Source organism: Dendronephthya gigantea, unplaced genomic scaffold (genome assembly GCF_004324835.1).
Source record: "Dendronephthya gigantea isolate DGI-Jeju-01 unplaced genomic scaffold, DenGig_1.0 000066F, whole genome shotgun sequence".
Taxonomy (NCBI): domain Eukaryota; kingdom Metazoa; phylum Cnidaria; class Anthozoa; order Malacalcyonacea; family Nephtheidae; genus Dendronephthya; species Dendronephthya gigantea.
Window position 1 is genome coordinate 1,087,194 of NW_021163076.1, and position 11,952 is coordinate 1,099,145.

At 36.8% G+C, this 11,952-nt stretch overlaps 1 protein-coding gene and 1 pseudogene across 1 annotated transcript; both read right to left on the reverse strand.

The window, feature by feature from the left end:
* Positions 1–2,246: 2,246 nt before the first annotated feature.
* On the reverse strand, positions 2,247–3,518 carry LOC114530808 (annotated as a pseudogene).
* A 374-nt stretch (positions 3,519–3,892) lies between these two features.
* On the reverse strand, positions 3,893–6,500 carry LOC114530809. The gene is made up of 3 exons (XM_028552424.1): positions 6,269–6,500; positions 4,135–4,506; positions 3,893–4,020 (listed from the first exon to the last, which is right to left on the reverse strand). Exons 1-3 carry the CDS (start codon positions 6,498–6,500, stop codon positions 3,893–3,895), a joined length of 732 nt encoding a protein of 243 aa, XP_028408225.1.
* Positions 6,501–11,952: the final 5,452 nt, after the last annotated feature.

Consider the following 11,952-nt stretch of genomic DNA (forward strand, 5'->3'; position numbering starts at 1 on the left):
TAAACAAAATTATGTTACCGGGGGGTGGTTCCTTTCCACAGATATTGAGAGGGCTTGCGCGCGAAAATGTGAAGCTGAAATTGAGATATTATTTAGCTGTCTAAAAGTAGGAAAGCTTTTTAATAATCTGTCAAAGTTTCAGGAAAAATAATGCAAACTGGGAGCAACGCGCGACCCCTAAAAGTGACAAATATTTAATTGCGCGCAGTGAATTAAATGCATGGTTGATTTTAGCGTGACCGATCTCATGCAAGGCTGCATGGGCAAATGAATAAATTAAAGCGAGAAACTGAACAAGAAGACGAAGCGATTTAAATCATTTAATAACAAGATTTTTATTCTTGAAGTTAATCCTCAACATTTCCACCATTTCTTTCTAAGCAAACTGCGGCTCGTCTCAGCATGGTAAACACTGAACGGCGAACCACATTTGTCTGTCCTGCCTCAAATTATCCATTTCGTTCGAAATTCTTTCTTGCAAATCGCCTACGCTACCACCGGCAAATCTAGGTGAATGGACAGACAAATGGTTCGCTGTTCAGTGTTTAGTATGCTCAGACAAGCCGCAGTTTGCTTAGAATGAAATGGTGGACATGCTGAGGATTAACATCACGAATAAATCGCTTTGTTTTTGTGTTCAGTTTCTCGCTTTAATTTATTCATTTGCCCAGCCTTACATGAGATCGGTCACGCTAAAATCAACCATGCATTTAATCCACTGCCCGCAATGAAATATTTGTCACCTTTAGGGGGCGCGCGTTGCTCCCAGTATGCATTATTTTCCCTGAAACTTTGACAGTTTATTAAAAAGCTTTCCTACTTTTAGACAGCTAAATAATATCTCAATTTCAGCTTCACATTTTCGCGCGCAAGCTCTCTCAATATCAGTGGAAAGGAACCACCCCCCCGGTAACATAATTTTGTTAATGAAAAACCAAACTTGGCCTAGGTATACCAGATAAGTCTTAACTATCTCTAGGAACACAAAAATTTGCCAAATTCTGCAAAATATCCTGAAAAACGGAAATTTTACATTTGGGACATTTTTTTTGATACACCCTGTATGTCTGTATGCCTGTATATGCCTGTATATGCCTGTGTCTGTATCTATATCTATCTATCTATCTATCTATCTATCGATCGATCCATCCATCGATCGATCCATCGATCGATCCATCGATCGATCCATCCATAGATCCATCCATCCATCCATCCATCCATTCATCTATATATATATATATATATATATATATATATATATATATATATATATATATATATATACAATATATATATATCTATATCTATATATCTATATATCTACCGGGTGGCGCAAAAAAATGTTCCCCCTCTTAGACTTATCGTAATTAAAAAACTAATACATATATCTTATTCAAATAAAGTTTGTTGAACGCTGTGATGTCTAACTTAAATTTTTATATATGTCTTACAGGGGAGAAGATGACTAAGAAGCTAAGGCTATAAAAATGTAGATGTACACGTACAAGATATTAAGATATTTTACGAGGGCAATACCTTGGTGGTTATGTTTTTCACAACCTGCATAAGAAATTAAAAAACAGCCCAAGCTGGAAATCACCAGAGTGTCAACAAGCAATTGCCATTCTTGAAGCTGCACATGTTCCCAACGGCTATATGGAAGACCAAAAATTGGTTTCTTGTTTAAACCGATGTGGATTGTGGGCTATAAATTCACATGCCCAAGTAATTATAATTAAAACTGAATGCCCATTTAGGGATTTAACTACATGTATTAAGGAAAATAAGGTAGAAGTTGATATAATATTGTTCAGATCATTGTCTCACCCAGACATTTTATCAGCATTTTATTCTGCAATTGCCGACTCTGAACTAAATCCAGAAAAACAAGTTGCCAAAGATGTTTTACATTCAATTGTTTATCTGTACATTAAAGTACGAGCATTTTCCCTTGCCAAAGACATAGTTCAAAAGTACAAGTTAGCTACAAAAAGTAAGTGCAAACAAAAGGCCTTAAGAAAAGAGATCCAAAGAGCTGCTGAAGTTAAGCCAGAAGAGAATATAAATGAGTATATATAAAATACTAGCCAATGTTTCATTCTTTGTACAAATATTACATGGAGGTAGAGTATAAAATAAAGGCAAGCTAACAGGGTTCTCAGTTTTAATTGAACTTTTTCTGTCTCTTAGTAAATACTGATATACAGTAAAATATTTCATGTAGTTAAGGGGGCAAATAAACACAACTATCTGTAAGCTAGTCTAGTTTTAAAGTTTTTTAGTATGCAGTACCTTTCTTTTAAGCACAGCTTGTTCTGAAATATTTTCCCATTTCGCCCTCTCATGTTGCCACTGCTAATAGAAACCTCCAGTTGGATTCGTAGTGTGTTTGTGCTATATCCAAACGTAAACATGTCTGGGTTGTCTGATTGAAGGCCCAATTTTCCTTGGTTTCCGAAATATTCCTCAACTGGATCTTGGCAGAACCTTTCGGTCAAGACAATAATCAAGACCTTCTGTGAGCAAGAATTTGGTTGCCTCGATTGTAGCCAAACAGGTCATTTGCAGACCTTCGTAGGTTTGTTTGCCAAGAAATAAACATCTTGCTTCTTGCAATTGGGGTGTAGTTGCCAACACGATCAGTTGTACTTTTCTTCCACTCTTTAAAATAGGATAGAAAATCGTTTTTCAAGCCACGAGAATCTTTCATCAACAATAGATGTGTAAGGTGCAAGGAAAGGCTTTCGTCTAAGTTTATGCTCATTGATGCTTCTGACATTATGACAATCAAAAGACTTGTCCATCATTTGTGCAAATACAGCAGTTCCTGCGGCTTCTGGTGGTCCAAAGGCTTCGAGAGCTGCTGCAACAGAAGCACTCAATACTTGAGCAGCTAGGTTAACTCGCATTACATCATAAGATGACAAGTGAATATGATCATTAGTGAGTCTTGGCAATAACTTCAGACCATTGTCAATATCCTGATAGTAGAGCTGGCAAATATGTTCCCAGATTATGGTCATTCCAGCATTCCACATGTATCGAGAATCTCCACTGTGGGAATGAGAAAGACAGTTTCTTGTCGTCTTAACAAGGTGCGGGGCATCACAAAAAAAAAATATGTATCTGTATTTTGCATAGAGATTAACAGTTCTGTAGCAAACATCTTTGTCAGAACCACCATCAAGCTGTTGATGCATGCGATAGAATGCTCAATTTGGTGAAGCGCCATCTGAAGTTGTAGCAATGACCCACAAGTTGCAAGTAACTTCTAAGATGTAAATAGCTTCCCAAAACACAGGCAGGATCTGTTCACATCTTTTATCAGTTGTGGCAAAATACGCCAATGCAAACTTAAGATTAGTACAAACGCCTCTGAGTAGAAACACCAAAGCATGTGTAGCAAGCTCATCACACTTTTCCAAGGTGTTGTAATTGACTTTAGGATCACCAAGGTCTGTAAAACCAATTAGTTCACCTGATTCTTTTTGAAACACAAGATTTGATTTTACAGTCATCTCATCAAAAAGTAACACAACATACCTTAGTGTGTTGAAGTATGCTGAGGTTAAAGTAATCAAATCCTTGATTACCTATGCATTAAATCCAACTTTTGGTCTTATAGCTTTTCTATAATCTCTCAGTGTCCTCTGACTGTCCTCTGACTGGGTAGAACAAAAACTCCGCTGTTTCTAAGTTCTTCATAGCAAGAGGGAGATTTAGTGGCCAGGGACATATTTTTCTGCTGTTGCCAAAACGATTGCATGAATGGTGTCATTTCTTTGTTGCCAATTTTTGAAAAAAACTTACAACATCATTGCTTATTTCATCATCAACTGGGATGCTTGCCTTTTCAATTTCAACCTTCATTTCTTCTATTTCTTTTTCTAATTTAGCATATTTCAGCTGCTGTTCTTTGAAGGGCTAGCTTGATTCTTTCAGGTGCTGTTTTAGAAATGGGAGCTTTCAGTTTAGCTGGCATTACCTGTCCTTTCTTGCTAGCTTTCTGTATCTTTTTAACTTGAGCAGAAGAGAAAGCTGTGCATGATTTGCATGACTTAGTCACAGATGCAGGTGGCATTAGTAGCTGACAATTGATGGATCGATGATAATCATCATGGTGGTAGGACTCACCAAATTCAACCTCATTACCCTCATCCCATAATGGATCGTATGATTTAGGAATGACATGGTGCTTTACATCATCACATTTTTGCATTTCATTAGTTACTCCAGTACAGAGGGTATAATCCATTATCTCTCCAGTCAACTGCTTTACACTGACTTGTTTTACTGACCTATAATATTTCTTATATATTTCATGATTTTCTGGTAAAAGCCAATGAAACAACACGGACAGGGTAAATCCAAGACTGTCATCAACCACAATTTCATACTCAGGCAAAAGATATGGTGAATGCATCTTCTGCATTGTTATTCTATCATCCAGTGTTGCAACATTCCAGTCTCTCAATTCTTTTAATTTGGAAACATGCTTGCAAACATCTGCAAGAGAGTCAAACTTCTGAGAACAAACTGGAGCTTGTACACGATGCAAAGTGCATCTAGGAGGAATTTTTTCTTCATCGTGGAGTAGACTTGGCGTGTTGAGCATGGTAAAACACCAAATACTAAAGTCTTCTTTGTCATTTTGTCAGTTACAACTAGCAAAAGAACAACTTTGTGTAAGTTTAAAATTTAAATTATAAACTATGTTTAAATAAAAGCATTCTTACTGTTAAAAGTGTGTTATTATACAGGGTGTATCAAAAAAAATGTCCCAAATGTAAAATTTTCGTTTTTCAGGATATTTTGCTGAATTTGGCAAATTTTTGTGTTCGTAGAGATAGTTAAGACTTATCTGGTATACCTAGGCCAAGTTTGGTTTTTCATTAACAAAATTATGTTACCGGGGGGGTGGTTCCTTTCCACTGATATTGAGAGGGCTTGCGCGCGAAAATGTGAAGTTGAAATTGACATATTATTTAGCTGTTTAAAAGTAGAAAAGGTTTTTAATAAACTGTCAAAGTTTCAGGAAAAATAATGCATACTGGGAGCAACGCGCGACCCCTAAAGGTGACAAATATTTCATTGCGCGCAGTGGATTAAATGCATCGTTGATTTTCGTGTGACCGATCGCATGCAAGGCTGTGCAAATGAATAAATTAAAGCGAGAAACTGAACACAAAAACAAAGCGATTTATTCGTGATGTTAATCCTCAGCATGTCCACCATTTCATTTAAGCAAACTGTGGCTCGTCTGACCATAGTAAACACTGAACAGCAAACCATTTGTCTGCCCATTCACCTAGATTTGCCGGTGGTAGCGTAGGCGTGCAAGAAAGAATTTCATACGAAATGGAGAATTTGAGGCAGGACAGACAAATGGTTCGCCGTTCAGTGTTTACCATGCTCAGACGAGCCGCAGTTTGCTTACAAAGAAATGGTGGAAATGTTGAGGATTAACATGACAAATTAATATCTTGTTATTAAATCACTTCGTCTTTTCGTTCACTTTCTCGCTTTAATTTATTCATTTGCACAGCCTTGCATGACATCGGTCACACGAAAATCAACTATGCATTTAATCCACTGCGCGCAATGAAATATTTTTCACCTTTAGGGGTCGCGCATTGCTCTCAATATGCATTATTTTTCCTGAAACTTTGACAGCTTGTTAAAAAGCTTTCCTACTTTTAGACAGCTAAATAATATCTCAATTTCAGCTTCACATTTTCGCGCGCAAGCCCTCTCAATATCAGTGGAAAGGAACCGCCCCCCCGGTAACATAATTTTGTTAATGAAAAACCAAACTTGCCCTAGGTATACCAGATGAGTCTTAACTATCTCTAGGAACACAAAAATTTGCTAAATTCTGCAAAATCTCCTGAAAAACGAAAATTTTACATTTGGAACATTTTTTTTATACTCTGTAGTATGAAAACGTTTAAAATATCCCCACTGAACACAATGTACATTATAAAATTAAAGCATCATTGCAGACAATTGTAATAGCTAATATGAATTTTCAAGTTTATTTAAACTTTCTCTGTGTTCTCTACTAAGAGCTCTACCTACAAATCATTATCACTTCGAATATCCATTAATCCATGGTAATATCACAAAGATAACTCGTGATATGCAATTACATAGTTTGCTTGTGAACTGATGAGGGAGGGACTTGACGGTGAATATGGAAATATACTCGTTATTTTACATAAGAATAGCTCAAACGTATATTGTATTTAACATAAAGCACAGTAATTACATTTTTGGATGTCTTGTTCTCTGAAATATCTTTCGCAGGTAAAAACCCTGTCGTTTTCAATCTGTGCTCGGAAATGTTTATCAATTACCCTTGTTTTAGTGAGCTCGTTCAACCATTGTGATCGCCATGACTTGTATTCCTCGTTCTTTGGCGCTGGAAGTTTAAAAATACCGACTCCTTTTGTCCTCCGGGAAGTCCCACAACCGACAACAGCGCAGTTATTGCCAAGCATTTCGCAGATAAAACTAGATATGGGTTTATTTCACCATATTTGTTAAAGTCAATATTAAACCAGATAGATTGTGCACAGTCTTTAGTCACGTGATATAAACCAGGGCGAAATCAACATCCGTCTTTGAAGTTTGCTGCATTTCCTAACCATGTTCCCCCTCCATAAACTATTGTCATAATAATAGACCAAGTAGACTCTGGAACACGCGCGAGCGCCACGAGAACGAAAACATGTCTGGGCTGCCTATGCTATTGTTCACGACAATGTTCACAATATTATTCATTTGAAAAAAAAGCCCAGAAAGCCTCTGTGGAGTAGACAAATTTAGTTTAAAAACCGTTGTTTTTCTTCAACATGTGATAAATGGACTTGTACGGTGGCCCATAGTTGCCACCGGATTTAAAATCATATTGAAGAAACTAAATGTCCTTAATTTGTTTAGAAGTTCATTTCTGAATTGTAAAATGTGGCGACACGCCACAAAATATAACACAAGACTGTACAACGTTTAGTTTATTAAAAATTCACGTAAACAAATAAAATATTAAAAAAGAAAATCAAAATTAATTTTAAAATGAAAGAAAATTTAAAAAAATCATCTATGGTCAGCGGTTCTCTACTATAACCAATAATGCATGTAAGATATACATTGTGGTCAAAAAGAAAGTAAAAGAAAGTTTTGCAGTGCCTGCGGAAAAAAGCTTACAGAATTTAACAATGTTTGCCCTGGCTGTCGTAAAGGCAAGTAGTTTTCTTCTTATTTACCTTTTTATTGTTTGGAGTAATGAATTATTCATAAACTGCATCAAAAATTGTAAAATAGGCCAAAATGGCAAAACCACCTTCCCGCTTTGTCCTGTGAACAAAGTTAGGCTCAAAGTCTCAAACACTGCCAAGTATTTTTGTACAGTCAACCTTTATTTAATGGAATAGGGATGGAGGGGCCTGTAAAATAATGAGGGGGGATGACAATTTTCTATAGGGGATTAAATATATTTTATATTTATGGTGACAAAAATACTACATGCTTGTACACAAACAGTGGGCAGCTTGTAGAGAAACTTCAACTTATAAGTTTTATAATGTTAAGCATGCTGTCATGCTCAGGGCTTCCACAATTTATTTGCATATGACTGTCCTCATGGGGGATGGGAAAAAGAAAGACAAAGAACTTTTGAAAAGAATGTATAATAATGCTACTAACATTGACCCCTCCCCCATAGTGAGAGTCTTTTTGAAAGAAATTTCCTTTAATATTGGAAGCCCTGGTCATGCTACAGAAATGAGAAAAAAAATAATTTAAATTGCTCTTTTCCCAAACCATGGAACATTACAGCCACCCCAGCTCAAAAGTCCTGTATCTGTATATTGTCCTGAGGGACTTCAAGTTTGAACTGATTGCAACCCAAGGTGAGGTTTATGTTTTCACAATCCATGGTTTTGTTACAAGCAAGATGTCAGACATGTAGAGCAAAAAAGGAATGGGTTATTTTTATTCTGTTTGAATTTATATTATTAAATAAAATTAATTAAAAAACCACTAGCCCCACCCTAAACCACAATCCTGGCCAACACATTGACAACATTCACTGTTTGGCTGTGTCCCATAACAAATTTATTGTAGCTCCTCCCAACTAGCCCTCTCCTCCCCTCAACCTTTAGATAATAAGAGAGTTAATAGTCAAAACATGGCGGACTGTCGTGTTGAAGACTCTTCTGACAAAATTGTCAATAATTTCAATGATAATTTTGATTTAAATCAGTTAAAAGAGCATATATCATCTGGGAATATTGTCTATGATGGAACAAGAGCAAAATGGTGCAATAATTACGATTCGTGGCTGCCAGGAAGCAGCACAAAAAGGTTTGATTCCTCTACATCCGATTTCGTAGTAATATGGTATCCCGGTAAGCACAACACTCTGACCTTTAATGGTGATGTTGGAAAGCGTGCAAAAGAATGTTTAATAAAACTTTGTACAAATATACTGGCGGACCAAACCGGTTGCATTGACTTCAGTGAGTGTCTAGACAATTTAAATTTGGAGATGGAAGTTTTGAAAAGCAGAGTGGACTCAATGCAAAGTTTAATGAGTTCGCAGGGGAATGCAACGACACCGAGGGTATGTGAACTAAGTAATGAAATAGCGCTATTGAAAGTTGATCTCGAGGAACAAAAGTTCAAAAATATATGTTTAGAGCAAGAAGTTAAACGCCTTCAGCAAGAATTTGATTCATATCGAAACGGCTCAGTAAACACCATGGGTAATACTGAACTCATTAACATGCCCACCCACACATGATGAAAATGAGCATCAGTTAAACTCTAAGTATTTGATACTAATGACTCGATTAGTATGCAAAAAAACAACGAAAACGTAGTTGTTATTGACGACGATCATCAGTTAAGCCCTAATTATATAATCATCGATCAATTACCAGTAACAGAGGAAATTGACGAACAGCTAGATTATTGTAACAAACAAGGTCACAAAAACACACAACTAAACAACGATAAAGATATTGTTGTTATCGAAGAGAATAATCAATTAAGCTCAAGTCATACAACTATTGAACATCTGTCAGTAGCGTGAAAAATTGACAGACAATTGCAGGAATATCGTACCAACCAAAACAAGTTATTTGACACTCGCATATGTACGATGACTACTCATAAAACTCCTGGAGCTACAAGCGTGGCAAGATTTGAAAAGACAATGCAAGACTTCCAATCCAAGCATCTGCCTAGGCAGGATAGCCATTATAAGACAATTCCCAAACCATCCTACAGATCAAATGGATTACATCAAAGACATCACCAAAATTTTAAATTTAAGCGGCAATATGGGCAGGATAGCCGTTTTAAGACATATTCGAAACCACCCTAAATCACATCAAAGGCATCACCGGAATTTTTTTCGAATGAACGCATTGTCAGAACGGAAACGATCCTGGAGAAAGCAATTAGACCTTGTTTCACCCCTAATCAGACCTCTAGGTTTCCCTCGCCGAATGGAGACACTAGTTTAGATTGTACTGCCTCTGATACTTACACCATACCAAACAAAAAAGAGAAAAATCTATTTTATGTTCCTAAGATTATGGTGTCAAATGTTAGAGCCTTGGTGCCCAAAATCGAAGAAGTACAAGATTTTCTTAATCACAATCAGATAAGTATTGCTTTTGTTACTGAAACTTGGTTGCGACCAACTATTACAGACGGGGTTGTGGATATTGATGGATACTCCTTTATGAGGAAAGATCGCTTGTCTGATAGCCATGGTGGGGTTGGTATTTATATAAAAAACGATTGTTTTAAGTATAAAAAATTGGAGTCACTTTCCTGTTGCGAAGACCATGAAATTTTTTGGCTTCACATACGTCCCAAACGCTTACCCAGAGGTTTTTCCTGTCTTCTTGTCGCAGTCATTTACCATCCTCATTGGACAGCAGGCAAGAACGACCACATGCGCGAACATTTGTTCCAAAGTTTAGCACGAGCTGAGTCGATATACCCAAACTGCGCAATCATCATTGCAGGTGATTTTAATCGTTTAAATGTCAGTTCCATTAAAAAGCATTTCCGTCTTAAACAGATTGTCAAGAAATCAACAACGAAGAACGCAATTCTTGACCTAATATTAACCAACATGCATGACTATTACGAAAACCCATGTATATTTCCACCGTTTGGTCTTTCAGATCATGATACAGTTACAGCTGAGGGAAAAGAAAGAGAACATTCCAACGTTAATAAATTTGTATATACGCGTGATAAACGGTCTAGTCGAAAGGCAGAGATGGGAAGGTATTTGAGTGGAATATGTTGGCCTACACTATTTTCATCCTTGGAATCATGCGAGGATTTGGTGAATATTTTTAACAATGTACTGCACACCGGACTGAGTATATTAATGCTGGTTAAGAAGATTCGCGTAAATTCGACAGATGCCCCATGGATGACCGCACATTTAAAGTCTTTAATTCTGAATCGACAAAATGCCTTTCACAAACATGGCGCTGAGTCAAGGCAGTACAAATTTTATAGAAATACAGTAAACCGAGAAAGGAAAGTGATTAAAGCTAAATTTTATCAGTCTAAAGTGGAACATATGAAACAAGACAATCCAAAAACGTGGTGGAATGAAGTTAAAAGGTTATGTGGCTCCAAGTCTTTTACTGACGATCTGATTAATCAAATCCAAGTCGAAGGAGTAGATAATTATTCTAGAGTGGATTTAGCAGACGCAATAAATAAAGCTTTTCTTGACCCATTAGAAGAATATCGATTACCCCATCCTTTAAATCGTCTACCTGTAGAAGAGTCCCCGGTGTACCCTAAAGTGTCAGAGTTACAAGTCCAAGCAGTTCTAGCAAAGTTAAATCCATCAAAAGCTTGCGGTCCGGATGAAATTCTGAACTGGCTATTAAAAGAATATGCTATGCTCCTTGCGTTTCCTGTAAGTAAAACCATCAACTCTTCCTTTAAAGAAATTAAACTTCCATCTATTTGGAAGGTTGCAAATGTAATTCCACTGCCCAAGGTAAAACCTGTGGAAAATCTAAACAAACATTTGAGACCTATATCTTTAACAGCATGTTTGTCAAAGGTTGCCGAAAATTTTGTGGTACAAGATTATTTAAAACCTGCAGTTCTAAGGATTCTGGACCCTAACCAATACGGAGCTGTACCCAAATCTTCAACGATCCATGCTCTCATCCATATAATTTATGTTTGGACAAAAGGAACTGATGGAAATGGTGCCACTGTTAGGGCTATACTTTTCGACTACCGAAAGGCTTTTGATTTAATAGACCATCGAATACTTGTCGAGAAGCTTTGTGATTTGGACTTACCTAACTGTGTAGTAAATTGGATAATTGATTTTTTGTCCAACCGTTTTCAACGAACTAAACTTGCTGATAACTGTCTTTCTGAATGGGGCTCAGTTCCTTCCGGAGTCCCACAAGGAACAAAGTTGGGACCGTGGTTATTTTTACTGCTAATAAATGATTTAGTTCTTAACAACAATATAACTTGCCCTTTTGTGGAAGTACGTTGATGATACAACATCTTCAGAAATCGTAGAAAGGGGGTTTCCCAGTTATTCACAAAACATAGCTGATAAAGTCGCCCAATGGTCTTCAAATAATAAACTGAAATTAAATGATGAAAAATGCAAAGATATACGGATATGCTTTGCAAGAAACCAAGAAGACTTTCAACCGATTTATGTATACGGAAAAGAATTAGAAGTCGTTAGAAGTGCAAAAGTGCTGGGGGTCACAATAACTAGCGACCTATCGTGGAATGTTCACATAAATAATGTTATAAAGAAAGCAGCGAAATGGCTATACTTTCTTGTGCAATTGACAAGAGCTAAACTATCTCGAAAATATCTCGTGCTCTTTTACATTACATGCATTCGATCTGTTTTGACTTATGCAATCC

Bases quoted from the DNA above. Each gene is read 5' to 3' on its own strand.
- LOC114530809 (XM_028552424.1), bottom strand. From the start codon at position 6,500: ATGCTTGGCAATAACTGCGCTGTTGTCGGTTGTGGGACTTCCCGGAGG. The intron at 4,507-6,268 runs GTAATTACTGTG...ACTCTCTTGCAG, and splicing joins AGAACAAGACATCCAAAAAT to ATGTTTGCAAGCATGTTTCC. The intron at 4,021-4,134 runs GTGAGTCCTACC...CTTCTGCTCAAG, and splicing joins GGGTAATGAGGTTGAATTTG to TTAAAAAGATACAGAAAGCT.